Source organism: Nanorana parkeri, unplaced genomic scaffold, assembly GCF_000935625.1.
Source record: "Nanorana parkeri isolate BGI_ZX_2015 unplaced genomic scaffold, ASM93562v1 scaffold566, whole genome shotgun sequence".
In the NCBI taxonomy this organism is placed as follows: domain Eukaryota; kingdom Metazoa; phylum Chordata; class Amphibia; order Anura; family Dicroglossidae; genus Nanorana; species Nanorana parkeri.
The window spans coordinates 468,990-493,103 of record NW_017306834.1 but is presented as its reverse complement, the minus strand read 5'-3'; the positions used below and the strand labels follow the sequence as shown (position 1 = coordinate 493,103).

Here is a 24,114-nt window from a genome sequence, read left to right as displayed (position 1 = left end):
GGGACTTACAGTGCACAGTTTATCTGATTCTGGTGCTCTCTTCCTCTCCGTGTGGTGGGGGTGGGGGGGGGGGGGGGGAACACGACTCTTCACCCCTGCCCCTGGGCGTGATCTAGCAATCTAATACTCTTAATTAGATTGTTGTAACATGCTAATATTAACAATAAGTTGTTTGCTTTATAAAGAAACAAGAAAACATTTCTTGAACTGAGTAGGGAAGGTTTGAAACCCCTGCAAGAGTTTTATTACTGCCTGTGTCCCCACTAAGAAGATTTCTGTTTTCTTCCTGTCCCAGTGACAGAGGTTGGGCAAGCAAGAGGATTAACAGAAAGAGTAACAAAAGCACATTTTGTTACTAGAGTGAAAGAAAGGTTGGGATTACTGTCAGGTTTTTTTATTCCTGGCTGTTACCCCCCGTGACACACGATTGGAAATTGAGAGAAAATCTAAATGATGTCACCAACAGCTATAAAAACCTGACAGAGGGGCTAACATTTCCCCCACTTGATGCTGGATTCTGGCAGATATAAAGACACAAAATAAGCAGCTCTGTAATCATTAATACATCTTTAAATGTGTTTTTTCTATATACAAGCAATGTAAATACCTGACCTAGCCTGGCAGCGGGCTCTTGCAGTCCCTGTATAGGAGCGAATCATTGTGCTGACAAGAAGCATGCTGATAGGAGGTGAGAGTAGGGTGACAGAGAGATGAGCCCATCACCATGCTGCTACTCCTCTCACTGCCCAGTCACAGGATGGGGACAGGTCCAGGACAACCTGGGCTCAGAGAAAGTGGGTTGAATGATGGCAGCCATTAGAGAACATCTAGTGGCAGAAAAAAGTACTGTGGAGGAAATCTCTTTACTGAAGTTGAATAATGCAGCAAAAGCTGGTATTGTTTTACTTTACTTTCATTAGGAGGTGAAGGTGAATCTCTCCAGAGAGGAGCGAGGTTGTACCACCTCTCCACTCTATCCAAAGCTTAGCTATCTCCGTTCCCCCCACTCTTCACATTCCACAGGCTCAGGGGCCTATAGATGTCCATTGTGATTACACCAATAACCAGACTAGCAATCAATAACCCTTTGACATAACTGAACTATTTATGCTGAGTGTGCTGGCCCTTTCACATAGATTGATAAAGCTCAGGGCTCACCTGTGGGAACGCGGGCTGATCTCGGCTGAGTCCATACTGTGCAAGGATGCTAGGAGGAAAATGCCATTGACTTGCGGATAGCTCCTGCTGCCTCTGTACTTGTCTGCATATAAGACGGAGCCACTGCTGCTCTCTCTAAGATGAGGCGTATCAGGTATGTAAACATCAGTGAAGTACTGAAACCAGTCCACACAGTGCAAACAGTCCCTTCCCTAATGGCAATGAGATTCCCAGAAGTAGCTGTCTAGGTTTCAACTTAACAATAAGAAAGTCTGCTCTGAGCACACATAGACTTCTGGATATCAAAAGTTTATTTTATAACTAATTTAAAGGGTACGCCCCCCACGTAAACAATGTTGCAGTTTAGGGAGGACACCGGAAAACTGCAACTATTGCAAAGTCAAGCGATTCTCACTGCTCCTGTTGGATTCACTATAACCTAACACAATTGAAGAATAGAGTCGTGAAAGCTGAAAGGTGAAAACCCATCATCGTGTCCAAAGCAGGTGGACGGAGTTAGAAAACAAGAGAATATCTAAAGGAATTTTAATTTAAAACGTTACCAGTAAAATATAATGAAAGAAATGTGTTGCAATAAAATAGGTATTTTACATATAGAATCAACCCTAATAGATCCAATGGTAGTCCAATAGATCCAATGGTATTTCAATTGATCCAGAGGTAGTCCAATAGATCCAGTTGTAGTCCACTAGAGCCAATGGTGGTCCAATAGATCCAGAGGTGATCTAATAGATCCAATGGTGGTCCAGTAGATCCAGAAGTAATCTAATAAATCCAATGGTAGTCCAATAGATCCTGAGTTAGTCCAACAGATCCAATGGTGGTCCAATAGATCCTGAGGTAGTCCAACAGACCAATGGTAGTCCAATAGATCCTGAGGTAGTCCAATATATCCACTGGTGTTCCAGTAGATCCAATGTTCGTTCATTAGAACCAAAGGTAGTCTAATAGATCCAATGGTGGTCCAATAGATGCTAAAGTAGTCCAATAGAGCCAATGGTTGTCCACTAGATTCAATGGTGGTCCAAAAGATCCAGCAGTAGTCCAATAGATCCAAAGGTAGTCAAATTCATCCAATGGTGGTCCAGTAGATCCTGAGGTAGTCCAATAGATCCAATGGTGGTCCAATAGATCCTAAAGTAGTCCAATAGATCCAATGATTGTCCACTAGAATCAATGGTGGTCCAATAGATCCAGCAGTAGTCCTATAGATCCAAAGGTAGTCAAATAGATCCAATGGTAGTCTAATAGAACCAATGGCAGTCCAATAGACGCAGAGGTAGTCCAGTCGATCCAATGATAGGACTTTTGAACAATTCCAAATATCAGACAATTTTGGCACAAAGCCTTCAGATAAAAAGATGAAGAGGAATTTCACCTTTCAGCGCAACAATCATCCAAAGCATACCTCCAAATCAACAAAAGAATGGCTTCCCCGGGAGAAGATCAAAGTTTTGGAATGGTCCAGCCAGAGCCCGGACCTGAATCCATGGAAAAATCTGTGAGGTGACCTGAAAAGTGCTGTGCACAGGAGATGACCTCGCAATCTGACAGGTTTGTAGCACTTTTGCAAGGAAGAGCGGACAAAGATTCCCAAGGCAAGGTGTGTCATGCTGATAGACTCCTACCCCAAAAGACTGACAGGGGAATTCATCAAAACTGGAGCAGACAAAATCTGGTGCAGCTGTGCACGGCAACCAATCAGCTTCTCTCTTTCATTTTCAGATCTTAACTGGACAAACTAAAGAGAGAAGTCTGATTGGTTGCCATGGGCAACTGCTCCCGATTTTGTCTGCTCCAGTCTTGATAAATTCTCTTGGCAATGTAGTGATAAAATCAAAATGTACTTTAACAAATTATTATTTGAAGGGTGTGCATATTTATGCAGCAACGTCATTGTATTTTTTTTATAATTTTGTTCTCCCTTTAGATTTCAATTTGTTTTTAATGAAAATGCAGATTATAGGTCACATTAAAGGTGCAAAAAAATCAGACATGATTTATCTCTTTTTTTTACTCTCTCTCTCTAAAACCTGACATTTTTACAGGGGTGTGTAGACTATTTATATACACTGTATGTGTTAGTATGGTGTGTGGTCCTATGTATGGGCATATACGTGGCATCCATCCCGCTGTTTTGTGCTAAGGGTGCGCTCACTAGGATTGTCATCTAGTCCTCATCACTAGTCATCACACACTCCGGTGCAATGTTTTACAATCACAAACCGGAAGGATGGGCTTACTATCATGTGACCATTGTGACAGCCAATACCAGCAATAACATGATACCCTTAAAGGGCCACTGGAAGTTGGTGACAAGGGGTTAAAAGAGAACTATGGGGTAAACTTTTTATCCCATAGTTCTCTTTAGGGTCACAGGAGGACATATACTAACCTCCTCCTGTGACTCAAAGCTCAGCATATAGCGGGCTACTGCCCGCTATATACTGAGGGTGCTGCAGCCGGTACGGACCCCAACAATACTGTCGAGATCCACCCAGCTGGCTGATTGACAGCGGGCTCTGCCTATCCAAAGCCAGCTGTGCCCGCACTCCCCGGTCTGTTTCCCCAGTCAGCGCAGAAGGATCAGGGAGGGGAAGGTTGAATCCCTGTGGGGAGCGGTGAATCCCTGCAGGGAGATGATCGGTTAGTGAGTGAGTGACGGTATGTGTTCGCTCACTTCCCGATCAATAGAGCCAGACAGTTTAATTGTCACACGTTAGCTCTAACTATGAGGATGAGTGAAAATCATTCACCTTATAGTTCTCCTTTAAGCACCAAGAGAACTAGCGGAAGACAGCCTATTAGTCCTTTTTAAAAAAACAAAGCAGGAAAAAGATGAGTGACATGAAACGGCCAATTATATAACATACAAATTGGAACAAAAATGACAGTCGAAACAATACTCTAAAAGCCACATACTCTAAGAGCTACATACTGAGCCTAGGGTGAGGGGAGGACGCTAGTTTGTGTCCTCCCGTTACCCTAAGGAGAACTATGAGGAAAAGACTTAACCCCATAGTTCTCCTTTAACACAGAGGACATCAGGAAGGTACAAAGTATCTTTACGCTTGTTCAGAAAGCCGATCTTATAAATGGCATTGACATTCAGCACCTGAGAGGGATAGGATGTGTCATAGCAAATAACAGAGTCTCATTCTCAATTGCGGTTATTGTAAAAGATACAATACAGTGAAAGTGGCAGCATCAATTTTTGGTAGTCCTTATTCACACGTATGTGCACAGCCTTACAGCATGGGGCATGTAGTCGCGTGCAGCCGCCTGTTCAACAGGATGTGGCTGCAGGTGGTTACAGGCCTATGCAAACTTGCACAGCCTGCATCCAAGGGCATGCATTCGTGTCGGTACAGATGTGCAAGTTCGGGTCGGCGTGTAGCCTTGTCTTGTCATTGAGTGAACAGGCGATAACACGCACAAGCTGTCCCTCCCAGTGTAAGTTTCTGCACAGCTGTGCAAATTTATGTTGATGAGACCTAAGAAGCATAATGTAAAAAAGGGTTAAAAGATAAGGTCTAAAATGTAATAATAAAAATCATTAACCACTTGCTGACCTGGGTGTTTAGACCCCCTTCCTGTCCAGGCCATTTTTCAGTATTCAGCGCTGCGGTACTTTGACTGACGTTTATTCCGTCATGCAACGCTGTACTGAAATTAATTTTATACCCCTTTTTGGAGACAAATAGAGCTTTCTTTTGGTTGTATTTAATCACCACTGCGTTTTTTATTTTTGACTATATAACACAAAAAGTACAGAATATTTTTTTCCCTTTATTATTTTAGCAAACCTTTATTTTTACCAAATTTTTTAGTAAAATATAAAAGTCGGGGTCATGTCGGGTAAATAGACACCTTAAAATTGCGTGCACCTGCGAAATCGCAAAAAAAAACCATAGCCAAAATGTTTTTGCGTGTAGGCGCATCTAACGCATTTTTGCGCATCTATGTGGGAGTGGGGGGGCTTTAAACATTTTTTGTATGGTTTTTTTTGTTTTGTGTGTGTAAATTTTTATTTATTTTGTGAGCATTTTTTAAAAACTTTTTTTACACTTAACTTTATTGTTATCACATAGGGTGCTAAGAAATCCCATATGTGATAACCAATTACAGTGACAGGTCTGCTTTATGGAGACATCAGGGGTCTCTAAGACCCCTAATGTCTTCTAGGGACCCCCAGGGAAGCTGGTGAAGCACAGATCTGCTTCATCAGCTTCTCTCCGGTTTCTGTACGGGAGACTGACAGAGGAATGCGGAAGTGATGTAATATACATCACTTCCTGCATTCAGAGACCGGGAGGAGAGTGGAGGGAGATCGCGTACTGATCCCCTCCGTTCTCAGTGCACAGAGCCACAACGCCCGGGATGGATGGACGGCCGGTATCGCGGGGACGGCGGCGGGGACAGCAACGAGAGGTAAGGAGGGGGGGCTGCACCCTCACTTGCATCATACAAGCGATCGGGCGTCTTTACAGCCGGACCGCTTGTATGTAAACGCCCATCACTGGCCGTTTAAAATCCAGGCGGTTTCCCGCTCGTGCGCGCCAGGGGGCGCAGGCACAAAGGACGTCTAAAGACGCCCACCCGCATCCAGGAGACTCCAGTCCAACCGTCTTTCAAAGTTCGGCGGACGGGAGATGGTTAAACATTAGCAGGTTTATTCACCCGCTTCGGGTGTCACTTCAGCTCAGTCGAGCCTAAGCATATGCCTTTGCCTCGGCCGCCTTTGGCTACTGTACGGGTTATAGTGAATAGCCCGTTCGACTGAACCGAAGGGCTCCGGCAGCCGAAGAGAGCCGTAGGATCAACCGAAGCTACGGCTGGATCCTTCGGCTCCTTTGTGAATATAACTCCCTAGAAATAAAAAACGGGAAAGGTAAAACAACAATGAGTTGAATGAAACCAACCATAGGCTGAATGAAGTAGCAGTAAAAACTGAGAAGCCTGCAGTAATGATAAAATATTGCACAAAAAAGGGCACCCTCAATAAATAATAAAAAGTTGTAGGATTGAAGTGTAATAAAGCAATCGATAAAACTGCTAATGGATAGACATTAACCATCCTATGATAGAAGAACTATAATAAAAGCATCCTGAAAACAAATACAAAAGTTAGGCTAAGTGAGGCTGGTATTTAAATGAGAAAATAAAAGTTCATACAAATGCATTGAAGCTATATTATAATATAATACAAATAAGGAAGCCGTGTGGTACTAAGATAATTGATAAAAGGAACGAGAGATGATATGACACTAGGAATAAGATAACTAGGAATTGTGGTGGAAGTCGTGTGGTTAGTATCCTAGAATCCCCCCTTGAAGGACAATGTGAAAAGCAAATACATTGAACTTAAAGTGACACTAAACTCAGGAGTGAAATCTTAAAAATACATTCAAGTACCCTAACTATTAATAAAAATGTATCTTATTTGTGTATCACTCGGCTGTAGATCCTCAAATCATCTCTGAATTGGTACTGACACTGTCCTTCCTTCTGGAGGGGGGCTACTTTTGTTCCCCATGGTCCCTATATGTGTTGTACAGTAGTCACCGCTCCAAGATCGCTCCTGTGATGGACTACAATCTCAATACAAACACACATGTGAGTGATACGTATAACGTGAGGTGGTTTGGGTGAACACTCTTCTTACACTTTGTCTTTCTAGCCATGCATAGGTGTGCTGCAAACAAAAGGCATCTCCAAGAACAGATGATCAGTAATAGGTGAATGCTCCTCTTTGCTTCACTCTGCACATACATTTTCTGCAAATGCATATCTGGAAACCATGGTAGCAGGTAAGCTGAACGTTATCCCTTCTCAATAATACTGATATGGACTCTGTGTATACTTTTATAAGGCACATAGATTTCCTTATAATGTAATGTATGGCTAATGCATTTTTTTAAATGAGTATACTCATAAACATTTGAGCTGATATACATTTTTTTAAGAGAGACATATTTTAAGATATCGCAAAAACCAGCCAGCTCCACTGGCCGTTTGATTTTTCATCACTTTGTTCCTTCACCAATGTTGGCATTGAAGAAAGGGGAGCCCAATCTTCCGAAACCTACTAGTAGGGATGCACCTAGTATACTAGTATCGCTATTGGTGCCGATACCGAGTATTTGGGCAAGTACTCGTACTCGCCCAAATGCTCCGATGCCTTCCCCGATACCGGAACTTCCGGTCAGAGGAACAGCCGGCTTGATGCTGATTGGCTGGGAAGCCAGCTTTCCAGCCAATCAGCATGGAGCCAGCTTCCCAGCCAATCAGGAAGCCGGGAGACGGGTCATTACTCGCCTCAAGCTTCCTGATTGGCCGGGAAGCCGGCTTGATGCTGATTGGCTGGGAAGTCGGTTTCCCGGCCAATCACAATCAAGCCGGCCAAACAACATGCCGCCCAGCTTCCAAATTGCCTGGGAAACAGGCTCCATGCCAGTGGTATCGGTACTTGGTATCGACAAGTACCGAAAGCAAAATATCGGTACTTGTACTCGATACTGAAAAAATGGTATTGGTGCATCCCACCAATTAGCTATGTTTTAAGCCATACACTAATAAAGTGATCATTGTTCTCTAACTCCCTGAAGTTTCCAAGACCTTCTTTGAGGGGGGTATCAAAAAGTAATGTCTGTGGAGATAAAGAATGTTTAATTATGCAGAGATGGAAACAATGAACACACATACAGTTAGCCTATAAATTCCTCTACTCAGGGTTACCCCGTCACATAGTTCCCACCACATTTGATGCACTTGCACCATCATTTTACCCATGACTCAAATCCAGTTTGGAAAAATTCTACAGAGCACTCTTTGCACCAATGATGCAGAGCTGTCTTAACTTTCTGCATGTCCTCAAATCTCATGCCACCGATGTAATCCTTCATTGGCTCAAGCAGGTAGAAGTCAGATGGCGGCAAATCTGGGCTTTAGGCTGGATGAGGGACCACTGACCAGCCCATGTTGACAATCACCTGACCGGTGGCTTAAGAATGTGCTCATACATTATTATGATCAAGCTGTATGGCATGGATGTATTTCTGTGTTTTTTTCTTCTGGATGGCCTCCTTTAGCTTCTGACATGGACCAATGTAAGTTTCACTGTTGACTGTTGTGTCCTTATTCAAAAAGTTCATGAGAATGATGCCTTGGTCATCCCAGAAGACGGTTGTCATGATCTGGCAGATTTATGCTTGTCTTGAATTTCTGTGGACAAGGAGGGCTTGATTGGCGCCCTTGAATGCCTTGTCAACAGTTTTATTTTTTATCTTTTTAAACTTCTTAGTCCAACACCTAACATTGCTGACATCAATTACTGCACCACCGTAACACATTTTTGAGGTGTGTATGGATCTTAAAAGCCAAACAACTGTCATCAGAAACTCAATTACTACTCTTTGTTCCAACTTCTCATCCATGATTTACTCTGTCAATTTAAAAACAGAAGCGCACACCGATTGAGTTAGAACATACTGTATGTTTGACAGTATTAACACATGGCTCTCCTCACCTACCTCCACAATCCTCAATATCTAACATCATATTCCCATCTCACAAGGGCCCATTTTGTGGCAGAGATACAGGTCCAGGATAATTGAAAGGAGCTTCCATAACTCTCAGAAATCATTTAAAGCCCATCTTAAAAACCACCTTAATCTAGCCTTCCTCATTGACTTGAATGCATTATACTCAAAAGGTGACATTTCAATTAAATGTCCCGATTTTGTGCCAAAATTTAGGCAAAGTGAAAACTCACAGATTTGGTAATCCCTGCTGCCTGCAGCAAACTGATGACACCATCTAATTTTAGGCAAAGTCACTTAACTGAAGTTCATCAGGGTTATTCACAAAGCTAGCCGAAGGATCAGCCGTAGCTTCGGCTGATCCTTCGGCTAGCTTCGGCCGCCAGGAGCCCTTCGGTTCAGTCGAACCAAAGGGCTGCTGTACGGCCTATTGACTATAGCCCTACAGCTCCCGAAGTTGGCCGAGCGGCTCAGCCGAGCCAAAGTCATATGCTTCAGCTCGACTGAGCCATGGTGAAACCCAAAGCGGGCCGAACAGCCGGCCATTGGCCAGCCGAAAGCCTTGCAACTGACAGCTGGGCGGGGCCAGCCGTGATCTCACGGCTGGCTCCGGCCAGTTGCAATGACAGTTCAGCGTTCCCTGGTTACCAGGTAACCAGGGGACGCTAAACTGTCATTACAATGGCAACGCCGAGCTCGGCGGCATTCAGTTATTCACTCACTGCCGTTCAGCACCTATGAGAATAGGCCGAACGGCAGCGAGTAGCCTGCTAGAGGTTCAGCTCAGCCGATCCAGATGTTGAATCGGCTGAGTCGAACTCCTTCTGCACTTCAGGTCGGCCAAACATGATGAACATGTTCGGCCGAACCGAAGCCAGCCGAAGCAAGCCGATGTACGGCTGAAATCAGCTGTACAAGCCTGAAGTGAATAGCCGGACATTGTTCGGCTCACTTCACCTCAGGTCGGTTATTCACACGGCTGCCTTCAGCAGCTTCGTGAATAACCCTGCAGGTTTTATGAGAAATCATAATGCTGTTGTACATTTTGATCTGTCAAGAATTTATTAACGTGGACTTGTAAGCACTGAAAGGTCCTCTCTAAAGTGACCCTGTCATGAAAAAGCTGGATTGGCAAATGAGTGTAGCTGCAAAATAAGAGAGGGGATACTTTTCCAGGAATGTTGATCTCCTGGGTCCCCCACAGCTCTCAGTGGTTCCCCCTGCTGACCTCCATGTCAATACTTTGTCCTGTAATTAGTGAAGATCAGCAAGAGAAACCAATGAGAACTGTGGAGGACCCAGTAGATTGACCCTCCCGGAAGTGTCGGTCGCCCTGCAGACTTCAGTGCAGGCAACGGAAGATGTAAGTTCCCCTTTCTTATTTTGTACATACACTTTGCAAAGTTGTTCCTTTAAATGCATTGCAGCACCACAATCACATTAATGTTCACAGTATTCAGTGCATTGTGCCAAAGTGTCTTGACCATTACGTAGTGTTCTCACAGTAATATACTGCACCTAGCCTTTATCTGGAAGCAGAGAGAACACCCACTGTACAAACACTAAGCGTTCTTTTCCTCCAAGCCATTAGAGCTGTAAATCTTGTCTACTTTCCCTTTGTACTTTCTTCAAAATATGATTTAAAGAAACACTTTTAGCCAAATACAGGAAATAAGCTGCACTGCGGACTACCTGCTTTCAATATTTCTACATCTGTGTTTACATTAATGTTGAGAATTTAGGTTAATCATTAAGCTATATATAAGTCTCTACCAACACAGCTATAAGCTTTGCTCTAAAGCAGTTAGAATAAGGCCACCTTGTTTTTTTATATGTAGAAATCTCGGGAGTAACACAAGACAGTTGTTAAAGGGACAGGATTGCCCATTATGGAACAAAGAAAATAAATAATGTAATATACTGTATACAGAATACATGTGACTGTCCAACATACACTAAGAAAACACTGCTGGGTACCATGACTTTTATAGGGAAGGTCTAGCACATAAGAAACCCCCATTATTGGCTCTTTTAATCCATCTGACCACAGTTCAAAGGCCAAGAAGTGTATTATTAGTAATTGGTTGCAACAGCAGCAAACCGCCACATTGGTTTGCCATTTTCCCAAACCATGAACAAAGCTGATCTACGTCTGTAAGCACTGTGCAGCAATTCATTCCTCAAAGTTTACAACAGAGGCATTGAAATCACAGCTCCTCCCTCCCTATCTTCTATAGGAGCCCAGACTTGGCAGCCTGCCAGCCATCTAATTTTAACAAACAGCAGGTGCTGGAAGCTGTAAGAAAGTAACTGCAATCCAAGGGCAGGGTCTCTACTGTGTTCTTTAAGGATGAATTACTTTACAGTGCAGCAACTTGAGAGGTCAGAGATGGCTTGTTTTAAAGGTCTTTTACTGTTTGTTAAAAGTATGTAAAAACGTTATTGTCCCTAGTGGCCATCAGGGGCGGACTGACCATACGGGCAGTCGGGCATTGCCCGAGGGCCCGCGGCCAAAGAGGGGGCCCGTCACCGACCCCTGTGCCCTTTTCAGTCCGCATGGAAGAGGACGCGGGTTTATAAAAGCGGCAACGGCAGTGTTGCCCGCCTCCCGGGCCCACTATACATTGCCATTTTCGCTTTAGCAGAGCCGCATCTCCTACAGCGGCGCGGCCGAGAAGAGCTCCGAGGTGGTGGCGTGCCGCAGTGGTGGACGGGGGTGTGTCGCAGTGGACGGAGGGCGGACCTACCGTGGAGGGCGGACGGAGGCACGTGAGCCTCAGGCTAGGGGGGCCCCACTGAGATCCGGCCCTGGGCCCCCCACTGGAGCAGTTCTACAAAAGCCCCGACTGGAACCTGGGGATCGGGAGCCCTAATGCTGGTAATTGAATTTAGTGACTTTTCTAGCTGTAAACTGTTAACCTTTTAGTCTCCATTCACATACAGCATTTGCGCTTCCAGTGCGGTTTTTCATGTGGGAGCCCGCACGGGACGCAAACGCTATATGTGAACTGCATGGATTCCGCTAGTTTGCGGCCATTTGCGGGTTAAAGCTCCATTCACACTGGAGCGGCTTTCCGAATATGAGCGGAGCCGCTCTAAACAGAAAAAACAATGCACTTTTATGTGCTTTATCAGACTATTGTGGGAAACCACATGGTACCAAACCGCACGGCCCCCAAAATAGTGCAAGCGCGATAATCCAGCGGATTCTGCACGTTCGCGGCTATATAATACCTGCAAACGAGCGGAATCCGTGCAGTTGTTTCACATATAGCGTTTGTGTCCCGTGTACAAACACTATGGGGGTTATTCACCGAGTGAATAACGGAGCCGAAGTGAAGTGAGCTGAACGCTGTTCGGCCATTCACTTCAGCCTTGTACAGTTGATTTCAACCGTACATGGGCTAAAATCAGCGGTACATCGGCTGCCTTCAGCCGGTCAGCCGAAGATGCTCTGAATGTTCGGCTGAGCCGAAGTGCAGGAGGAGTTCGACTCAGCCGATCCAACATCTGGAGAGCTCCGAGGTACCTCCGTGGTAGCGAGCAGAATCCCTTATTATCTTTCTCCTCTCCCTTTTTCTCTTCCTGTCTTCTTTTCCTATATTCCTACTCACATGACTTCCACCAACCTGTTGTGGCCATTACAATAGTAATTTTCTCTGTCCAGATATTACACAATGACACACATTCCAGCACAAGACGTGAGTTGTGGTAGATGGGGCAGTGTCTCTAAGAAGGAAGTGAACATTCACATAATGTTTAAGATCTCATTTTTGGGTGGACTCTTTAAAATAATACATAATCAACTACTGTGATCAGATTTGCTTGGAACTGCTAATAAATGTACTTTGGTGTGGATTCCCGGACGTCCTACTGATGACACATGCTCCGGCATTATGTACAGAGCCTCGGTCATGCAATAATTTACAACACCAAAATGAATAGCAAACACATCTAAGTGTACCAATATTTGCACCTCTATGAATAAGCCTACGGGTGAGACATGTGAGAGGTTGTAGCTGGTTGAGGGTTGGCGGTGCTGGTATTTGCTGTTTTATACACTTTTATACATCCACGGTATCCGCTCTGGGTGACACCTGGCCTCGGGACACCCCTGCTTAAAGTGACACTAAACTCAGGAGTTCCATCTTAAAAATACATTCAAGTACCTTCACTATTACCAAAAATTTATCTTATTTGTGTATCACTCGGCTGTAGATCCTCCAATCATCTCTGAATTTGCGCTGACACTGTCCTTCCTTCTAGTGGGTGGCTACTTTTGTTCCCCATGGTCCCTGTGTGTGTTGTAAAGTAGTCACCGCTCCAAGCTCGCTCCTGTGATGGACTACAATCTCACGTTTAGTTTACTAATTTGTATTGAGAGTAGAGTATTTATTTGTATATTATTTGGTTTATTACTTTTGGTTATTGTTAAAGTTGTTTTGTTTAATAAAAGGGCTTGTGTGGCCGGTAAAATCCATGCTGCGCAGTCTGTGTGTTTATTGGGGTTTTAACAGAGGGATGAAATAGACGAATCCATCAGTCAAGAGTGTTTAATTATACTTTAACTAAATGTTTGCAATATATCTAGTTTTCTGACGCTCCTTTGTATTGAGGTTGTGGTGCCCCCTTGTGGTCTTTGGCAGATTACAGCAGATGGAAACAAGGAAACAATATCAGTTTATTTCATGGAAAATATTGATGTTGGGGGATGTATTCTGGACATGTGGACTTATTCATCACCAAGGTCTCAAAAAATCGTATTTATTTTATGGTGAATTATATTTAAACTTTGGAGGGTTATTGTTACTGTGACTGCTTGTTAGTTATGATGTCTAATATGATTATCGATGTATTTATTCTCTATATAAATATTTTAGGCTGCCTCCTATCTTCCTGAAGAAGCTTTGGCGAAATGCGTAGAAGGCTGGACCCACTGCATATTGTTGCATCATATAAAGACGAACATTATGATGAACAAAAATGTTATGTTTATTTTTTTTATGAGAAAATTGTTGTATAAAGAATTTGTCAAGCGAATGGTATATACTGTATAATGTGCTGATGTGGTCCAGGGGGGTGTTATGCCATGGTATAAAATTTAATGGGAGCTGTGCTTGGTGTATATTTTAGTATCAGTGGACTTATTCAATTTTTTTTATACTTTAATAAATATTATAAAACATATATTTGCTATTGTGATCTGATGTGATGGCATTCCACCCATTCCGGATTTGACACCTTAAAAAGCTCCACCAAATTGTGTGTTTTTCATGGAAAAAAATGGAAATAGTGATAAGACCAGACTTACTAATGTTCTCAGCTGCTGCAACTTCTAAAAAGCTTCAGCCAGCGTTGTCTGCGGGTATAGATGGACAGAAAGGGGGAATTAATACAAAAAAAAAGTGCCTGAGACAACCTTTGTGTCAACTGGAGCTGAGCCAGTCAACCTTTACATTTCCCTTTACTAAGCCAGGCGTAGGCAACCTCGGCACTCCAGCTGTTGTGGAACTACAAGTCCCATGAGGCATTGCAAGACTCTGCCAGCCACAGGCCTGACTCCCAGAAGCAGAATCATGATGGGATTTGTAGATTCAGCAGGGCCGTATTAGCAGCATCATGGACCTGGTGCTGAGGATTTTGGTGGGCCTTTTTATGGAAATGGCGACAGTCACAAGGGCCCTCTTCTTCCTGTCCTTGCTGTGATGTGTAGTCTCTCTACAGCTTGGAGTCAGGGGTGGAGTGCCAGGGCCCAGTTGCAGCTGCGACCCTGGTGGATCTGCCACTGACTCCAAGCTGTAGAGGGACTACAAATCTTAGCAATACATTAGAGAGCAATGCAGAATAATACCACCAACTATAGATGACTACAAATCCCAGTAATGCATTACAGAGCAATGCAGATTACCACCAACTATAGATGACTACAAATCCCAGTAATGTATTACAGAGCAATGCAGAATAATACCACCAGCTATAGAGGACTACAAATCCCAGCAGTACATTGTAAAGCACTGCAGAATAATACCATCTGCTATAGAGGACTACAAATCCCAGCAATACTTTATACAGCAATGCAGAATAATATGAAGCTACATACTCTGTGTTGCTTCGGGTTTGCGGCCCGATGTCCCCATGGTCTCAGGAGAGCTATGCGGTGTTTCAGGAGGGCTGTGCAGGATCTCAGGACGCAGTTCAGGCTCTCAGTGGCCAGTGCGGGCTCTCAGAGGGCCAGTGTGGCTCTCTGGCAGTCAGTGCAGGCTGTCAGGTGGTCAGTGTGAGCTCCAGGTGGTCAGTGAGGTCTCCAGGTGGTCAGTGAGGGATCCAGGTTGTCAGTGAGGGCTCCAGGTGGTCAGTGAGGGTCTTAGGAGGTCCGTGAGGGTTCTCAGGTGGTCACTGTGGGCACCAGGTGGTCACTGTGGGCACCAGGTGGTCAGTGCGGGCTCCAGGTGGTTAGTGAGGGCTCTCAGGTGGTCAGTGTGGGCTCCAGGTGGTCACTGTGGGCTCCAGGTAGTCAGTGAGGGCTCCAGGTGGTTAGTGAGGGCTCCAGGTGGTTAGTGAGGGCTCTCAGCTAGTCAGTGCAGGCTCTAAGGTGGTCAGTGTGGGCTCCAGGTGGTCAGTGCGGGCTCTCAGGTGGTCAGTGCGGGCTCATAGGTGGTCAGTACGGATTCCAGGTGGTCAGTGCAGGCTCCAGGTGGTCAGTATGGGCTCTCAGGTGGTCAGTGCAGGCTCCAGGTGGTCAGTGCGGGCTGCAGGTGGTCAGTGTGGACCACAGGCCAGGGGTATGCAGAGTAAAACTGGTGGCTGCGCCAACAGCAGATGTGGCTCTCTGCTCAGACGGTAGGCCCCAGCGAGCGGCCCTCCAATGTGCCTGAATAGAGGGATGATTGCCCGGACGCAGCCAGCATTGCCATCGGTCCAACCTACTTTCAAGGGAGGGCCTGGAGCAGAAGCTCCACCCACCCCTATGTTAATCCAGCCCTGGCTGGAGTGCAAAGCTTGTCTACCCCATCCTACACTGTGTGGAAACAAATGAAAGATAGAAGCTGATTGGTTGTTTTGGGCAACCACACCCATTAGGGAGATTCCCCCTTTCTATTTGTCTTGGTGACTGTTATCAGTAAAAAAGAAAGAAAATCCCACATTTTGGTTGCCACCAGAATGGGAAATCTTCCAATGGGGACACTAGTTTTGGTGACCCTGCAGAGGACCAGGGATTTCACTCTCTTTGGATGGATTTTCTCTCATTTCCTGTTGTGGCTAAAGGATGGGAAGTGAAGGAAAATCTCCCCAATGGCAAAAAAAAGCTGGCAAGGGTTATATCCCTCCCTTACTCTACCCAAAACAAAAAAATAAATGTTTTGACTTAATTTCTGCTTTAATTCCCCCTAGAATCTTTATCCTGATTATGTGCATGGGGGGTCCTTATCTCATTGTCAGTCTACCAATCTGATAAGAAAGTGAAAACAAATGAATCTCAAGGCTAATTTATTTATTGTCCAGCAATCTTCCAATCAAGAGGCTGATCACATCACCTGATGCACAGATCTGTATCTATAATAATGAAAATATGGGGCAGCAAGCAAGTTAAACATGAAATACTCATCAACAGTTTATTTCTCAGTTTGCGTAACAGTAACCACTCTACTCCCTGAGAATATATTATAGTTTCCTTTTAAAACAGTTTAAAGTGTATGTAGAGCTTTTTTACATTTTGGATAGAGTAGAGACGGATTAAACCCCCTCTCATGCTATATTTTGCTGTCTGTGTCCCATTGGGACTTAATCCTCCTGTCCCATCGCACTCCTGACCAGACAAAAACCCAAATCCAACTGGGTGGGTGCAGTGGTGACAACGGATGCCTCCGTGAAATGTAGATAGATGAAGGTAGTCACTCGCACTCCATGATATTAAAGTCAATGCTGTTTATTGACTGAGATAACACACATCTCCTTAGCGACGGTTTGAGACCATGCGGCCCTGTCCTCAGGCAAACAGTTGCCTGAGGATAGGGCCGCATGGTCTCGAAACGTCGCTAAGGAGATGTGTGTGTCCCATTGGGGACATTTCACTTTACTTTCTGTCTAAGAAACAAAACTGTAAGGTAGAGGAAGATTCTGAAAGTGAGTGGAATCCCATCTTATTTGTCACTGGAACAGGTGTCCCCTTTGAAAAGGTGGCAACCTAGGGTTGCCACCTTTTCTTCAGGCAAAACCCGAACACTCTAGCGCCACAAGTCAATTTATTTTGGAGAATATACAAGAGAGAGCGAGGAGAGACAGCCAGGGGCAGTGGTGAAACCAGAGTTATGGGCGCCCGGGGCAAACATTTTTTTTGCCCCCCCATTATATAAACATCCACTGGAACTTATCGATGATCAGGAATCTTTATACTGAGTGTTCCTGTTGATTCATAACATGAGGACAGAGTATGTTTACTATAACTACAACTATTAATGAACAGGAGGTGATGTAGATCACTTCCCATTCATTCATAATTGAGGATACAGTAACCATACTCCGTCCTCAATTATCTACAAACACTCAGCGATCACTGATCCCTGAGTGTTTGCTCTCGCTCTCCTCTCTGACACGCTGTCACAGGAGGCTGAGCGAGCAGAGCAGGGAGGAGAGCCCAGCCTCCTGTGACAGCGTGGGCTGCCTCCGCCCCCACACCGCTCTGCCGGACTGTGATAGGCGGCTGAGCGGTGTGGGAGGAGACACCGGCCGCTCACAGAGATCTCCTCCCACAGCGCTCGGCCGGCTGTCACTTTCTCTCCTCCACGCTGGAACACAGAGCAGCGCCCAGTGGGGAGGATAGAAATCACGGCTGCGCCGACAAAATGGCAGGAAAATTGCACTTTCGGCGGTTGTTACGCCACTGGCCAGGGGAGAGAGCCAAGTGAGACAGCTAGGGTAGAGAGCAAGAAAAGACAACCAGGAGAGAGAGCGAGGAGAGACAGCCAGGGTAGAGAGCAAGAAGAGACAACCAGAGGAGAGAGAATGAGTAAAGACAGCCAAGGAAGAGAGCAAGGAGAGACAGCAAGGGAGAGAGAGCCAGGAGAGAGAGTGAGGAGAGACAGCCAGGGGAGAGAGCAAGGAGAGACAGCAATGGAGAGAGAGCCAGGAGAGAGAGTGAGGAGAGACAGCCAGGGGAGAGAGCAAGGAAAGGCAGCCAGGGGAGAGAGCAAGGAAAGGCAGCCAGGGGAAAGAGTGAGGACAGACAGCCACTGGAGAGAGAGGAGAGACAGTCAGGAGAGAGTGAGGAGAGACAGCCAGGGGAGAGAGTGAGGAGAGACAGCCAGGAGAGAGAGAGAGAGAGGAGAGACAGCCAGGAGAGAGAGTGAGAGGAGAGAGAGAGAGGAGAGACAGCCAGGAGAGAGAGTGAGAGGAGAGACAGCCAGGAGAGAGAGTGAGGAGAGACAGCCAGGGGAGAGAGCAAGGAAAGGCAGCCAGGGGAAAGAGCGAGGACAGACAGCCACTGGAGAGAGAGGAGAGACAGCTAGGGGAGAGAGTGAGGAGAGACAGCCAGGAGAGAGAGTGAGGAGAGACAGCCAGGGGAGAGAGTGAGGAGAGACAGCCAGGAGAGAGAGAGAGAGGAGAGAGGAGAGACATCCAGGAGAGAGTGAGAGGAGGGACAGCCAGGAGAGAGAGAGTCAGGAAAAATAGCGAGCAAAACATCAGCCTGAAGCAGAAGCCCTGTGCCCTTCAAGACTTATCTGCACCCTGTGTTTTAGACACCTCTTTGCTCCCCGAGTTCCAGCATCCCTCCGTGTCCCGTGCCTCCTCCATGCACTTAGGTTGGAACACCAAGGCCCCCGTGGTTGCCCCTGTCAGTCTGACATCATGACATCTTGTATCCCGGTTTCAGCTGGCCTGAAACCCAGACACAGCACATACAGGACTCAAAACCCGGACTGTCCAGGTAAATCCAGGACAGGTGGCAACGCTACCCTTACCTCTTGTTCTGGGGACAACTCTAACATTTAGCATTCCTCCTCACTTTCTGTCTCAGTTTCACTGATCACTAGCACATATATAGCAGAACATGACCGGAATACAATGGCAATACAATACAGGAACATGGACAGTTTTAAAAACTTTGCAGAGGCCCTAACCCTTCAAGAAGAATGACGTTTATCAGGTTATGTCGGAATCCTGCTCCCTCCTGTAATGTTATTCAGCAACTCAGATATCACCCAGATGAGTGTAATCACGCAGGGCGTCACATAAGGCAGATAAGAGCGGATTCTTGGTGACAGATGGGGAATAGGACGAGTCATGTGTAAAAATCTCCCCTGGCAAGTGACGGCGTTCATAGTTTACGACTTTTAACTTTATATGATGATTATATCATTATTATTATTATGTAGACACACAGCAAAAGAACACGACGCAAAACAGACTTTTAACTTGAAACATTCCGATGAATTTGCCTTTTGGATATGCAATACTTTCTTATGCACGGCTATTGAATTGCTAACAAAATGGCTCTCTCTATAGGTTGAACTCAATGGACATGTGTCTTTTTCCAACCTGACTCACTATGTAACTATGTAACAAAATGGTCTCCACAATGAGGATGACAAGTTGTCCTTTGTTTCACCATTAACCCTTTCTCTGCCCACATGGTACAATGCACATTTTAGACCCCGGAGAATAGAATGGTGGCAGATGCAATTGTTTTATGTTACACCATATTCAAGCAACTGTTTATCAAACCCAACATTTCAGTAAAAATTACTGAAAAGAGACCTTTTTTTGGCTTTACTTCCTTTTGGTTCACAGGAGTATTCCCTAAAGTCGGCATATAGAGAGCTACTGCCCGCTATATACTGACAGTGCAGAGTCGCACTGGGGCAGGGAAGGATCATGACAATGTTGTTGGGATCCACCAAGCTGCCTGATTGACAACTGGCTCTGCCTCTATAGAGCCAGAGCCAGCTGTGCCCACCCCCTCCCCTGTCTGTCCCTCCAATCAGCACTGGAGGAACAGAGAGGAGTAGGGAGAATCCCTGCGGGGAGCAGTCACTGTCAGTACTCTCTGCACGGAGAAGCCGTGAGCTGAGCAATCAGCAGTCACATGATCACAATTTATAGCACCATTGTGTATACCTCCAGTGTCCCATTCCAGCTCAAAGTATTGAGAAGAGTATATTTTATTCTGGCAATACTTTTGCATTAAATTAATTTTAGTGCACACAGACATGATATCACTTCCACATTTTTTGGTACAATACAAAAGATGAGGTTGCTCTGATTATATAGATACCAAACATGCCAAGTCTAAAAAATGCATGCGTCTGTGAAACAGCAAAAATCTACAGTACCCAAAATTGTCCTCCACAAAACACTTTATTGTGACCCAGGTCATAATGTTAGAGAGGACAGTGAATGACGGCACCCTGAATGATTGCTCACATGTATCATGTATGGTCGTCATTTTCGACTATATGAATGACTATAATATTTTCCTGGGTGGGTAGGATAGCAGCTGTGAAGAAGTCACTGTTGCCCAAGTTCCTATACTACACACATTTCTTACCAGTGGCCATCACACCATATAGAATATTCTCCCCGTAAAACCAGATTTCATGCTGTATTTTTTTTTTTTCCTTAACATTTTTCATAGATTCCAAGGGAGAAAATTGTAGAATTGAAAAGAGAACTATGGGGTAAGTGTTTTTCCCCATAGTTCTCGTTAGGGTCACGGGAGGACATATACTAGCGTCCTCCCGTGACCCAAAGCACTATATTGCGTGCTACAGCTTGCGGTATACTGAGACCGCTGCAGCTAGGACAGATCCTGACATTACTGTCGAGATCCACCCAGCTGCGTGAGTGACAGCTGGCTCTGCCTATCTAGAGGCAGAGCCAGCTGTACCCGCCCCCTCCCCCATCTGTTCTCCGGTCAGCGCTGGAGGATCGGAGCGGGGAGGGGGGGAATCCCTGCAGGGAGCGGTGACTGACAGTCACCGCTCTCTGCAGGCAGATGATCGAGAAGTGAGTGAGCGACGGTATGTGTTCACTCACTTCCCGATCTATTGAGCCGACGTGTGACAGTTTAATTGTCGCAGGTCGGCTCGAACTATGAGGATGAGTGATTTTCACTCACTTGATAGTTCTCCTTTAAGGAGATATTCACCTTCTGCTACAATGTGCCTGAAAAGTCATTTTGCAAGGGACTTTTATTTGCCAGTTATATTACATTTTGATGATTGTATTTTATACACCAGGGATCAACTGAATATCAGCAAAACAGAGGGTAGATTTCCTGTTTAAAGGAAAATATAGATTATTTTCAAAACATTTTTAGATCTATGTATGAGACCTGCTTGATGTAAAGGTTATCGATATGTGATTCATAACTAAAAAAACCTTGTGTCAAATTATAGATTGTGATTATACGTGTATATAGGAGAAGCCATATTTGATCAAGACATACTCAGGTTCTGCATTCTGCTTTGCAGTGCCACACAATGGTTGTGCTTTTCTGCTCCTTCTCACAATGTGAGTCTATAAGTTAGCTGATTGATTGAAAACAATGCTCCACCTGCGTGGCTGATATCTTATCTAACAGTTGTTAAGAAGGGAGGCACAGTGATTGCAAATTCAGTGTTTGCTTGTTCTAGTAATCTACAACGTGACATATTTAATACAGTAACAAAAATAGGAAAAAGCAGGTGAAATAAATGTGAAAGTCACATAAGAATCACTTTATTGTGGACTTTACATGAGAGCACAGTGAGCTATATGATAGAAAGGGAGAGCACTAGGGTGCCCTCATCAGTATACTGCTGCCCCTTCATGGTCCAATCACAGACTGGGTGGTCTTTGATCAAACTCAATTGCTTTATCTGGAGTAGACATATAAGAGATCAGAACCTGGCTGGTAAAGATGTTTCAACTAAAAATGTGATTAAATGGAACTACAAGTTTTTTGACAAGTAGAAACAGTTGACACATAGGTAAGTCAATTATGAATTTAGCTTTAAAGCGTCTGTAAGACAAAAAATAAATAAAATGTAATTTTGGATAGAGCACAGAATGTCTTTTTCCCAACAACAAGATTTCATTTCACTGTCCTAGAGATGCATCATAATGTAAGAGAAGATCTTTTCAAAAGGAGATAGACAGTTGTTGTCTTGTTCTGGTGACAACTCAAAAATGTTGGATTTCCCATTCACCGTACCACAGACAATGGTCACCAGGACCAATAATGAGGATGAATCTTTCCAGTGGGGAAGTCTGCATGTGGCAGGGGAGGGCAGTATAGGTAGGTTATTATATGCCCCTGACACCTGTGTAGTGAAACTCAAATGCTCTTTAGGTTGACCTTACACAATCAGGAAGGTCTGCTATACTTCTATGTCAATAAAACCCATTAACAGCTGTCTGTGGATCAAGGTTTCTGAGGTCACCACAGGGTACATCACATGCCAAAGGACTATGAAAAATGTTTTATGCATTTCTAGTCCATTGAGCTGTGGAGCTGTGATGACATACAACGTCCCCTGCGGTAACTGTTCATCATAGAGGTTGTATATCATCACAGCTCCACAGCTCAATGGACTAAAAAATGCATAAAACATTTTTCGTAGTCTCTGGGCATGTGATGTACCCTGTGGTGACCTCATACCAGTCAAAATCGGCACAAAAACTCAAACATGAAGGTCTTGAATTTCCTCAACCGTGACACCATATATGCAAATTGAAGCTGAAATGACTATTTTACTTCTAAATACATTGCGTCAAAGGCAAATTGACATGAACAACATATAATGTACAAAATAGAATTAGAAAACTCTACGTTACTTTGTCTTTGCCTCCTTCTCCCGGTCTTTGTTCTTCTTCTTGCCGAAGTCCATTATCTGAGCCGCAGAGGAAACCTCAAGTTTTCAGCATTACACCTGTCGGAGGAATTGTGTGTTCATTGTAAACTGTTAAATTGTATCCAGCCTCGCAGGGTGCGGTTGTTTAAACACATCAGTTCACCAGATCCCCGTCTCCCACACTGAAAGAATGTCATCCGTCATAGTAATTGTAGACTGAAAGGTGATTAAGTTTAAACCAAACATAAAGATGACTTATTATGGAGAGAAATGTACACAGAAGTACACCTCTTACTCCTGCCAACTTATCGCCACATTGTGGATATAGGCGATCAAATTATACACTATGGTAGCTTGCCTAAACCAAGGTAGATATTAGGATTAGCTAGTTACACTATGTGATTAAAGGTTGTTCCTCATGGCTGAGGCCAGTCATTACCATTGTGCAAAGCGCTGCCCAAACTGTTGGCGCTATATAAATCCTGTATAATAAAAATAATTATTATTACATTGTAGGTGTTTCTTCTAGTAGACATTGTGGGTTTGGCATTTTGTATGCTTGTTGGTGACTGGGCATAGGTAGCCCAGTTGATTGCTCTATTGCAAGTATATGTAAATCCAATGACTAAAATCTTATATAGGCTTTAAAGTTTTACAGATGTCCTAAACTGTGAAAGCTGTGCCCACAAAAGGCAAGCAGAGGATAAAGGACTAGTCACCAGTATTGCCCGTGGTCTTTCTACAGTTGTTGTGTTACCTGTTACTGACTTACAATGCCTTGTTCTGCAGTGTGTGTGGAGGTAGCAATATCGATAAAGGATTTCCCGATTGGTAGGGGGAATATTCAAGAAGTAGCAGGAGAGGTGCAGAAAGCACAGATTCACTGTGTGGATGAAGCAAAAGCAGGGAGATTCTTACGTCTTACAGCAGTACCCAGAAATGGAGGAACTTTCCCCTTCAGATCATAGGTTTGAGAGATGGTCCAACGAATCTTTTAGAATGCCCAGGTGGCCTTCAATATGATAGGCAGAACAATGAGATCACTTAAAATAAGAATACAAGAACATATAAAAAACATTAAAAAAGGAGACACTAAACACCACTTTAAATTTTGTTGCAAAAGGGACCATAAGGGGTTAAGATTTGATGGGATAGATAGGGTCAATATACATTGGAGAGGGAGCAATTTAAAAAAAGGAAAATATCTCAGACTGAATCAAAGTGGATTTACACTACAGATACACTGACGCCTAAGGGACTCAATATTGAGTTTGATTTAGACTGCTTCCTAAGTAATGGGTAACATAGACATATTTGAATATGTCCCTTCCCTGGTATATTAAAGAGGTTGGGGTTCTGGTTTTAATTTCTATCTTTATCTGTGGTTTGTATTTCATATAATGTTATATTTGTATATGTCTTATTTCATGTTCTCTCATTTATTGGTTAATTTTAAAGTTTGCCTTATGGAATATCCAGAAAGTCGTATTAATTGATATTTTTTTTTTTTAACCAGATATCCACAATGAAGGGAATTTATCAAAACTGGAGCAGACAAAATC

The 24,114-nt window shown here is 44.3% G+C and overlaps 1 protein-coding gene across 1 annotated transcript in view; it reads right to left on the bottom strand.

The window, feature by feature from the left end:
* FER1L6 (fer-1 like family member 6) overlaps positions 1-22,588 on the bottom strand; it is a 136,036-nt gene extending 113,448 nt beyond the window's left edge. The window contains exon 1 of the mRNA XM_018562214.1: positions 22,536-22,588. Coding sequence (XP_018417716.1) covers positions 22,536-22,588 — 53 coding nt within the window. The remainder of the gene's footprint in view (positions 1-22,535) is intronic.
* Between the last annotated feature and the right edge of the window lie 1,526 nt (positions 22,589-24,114).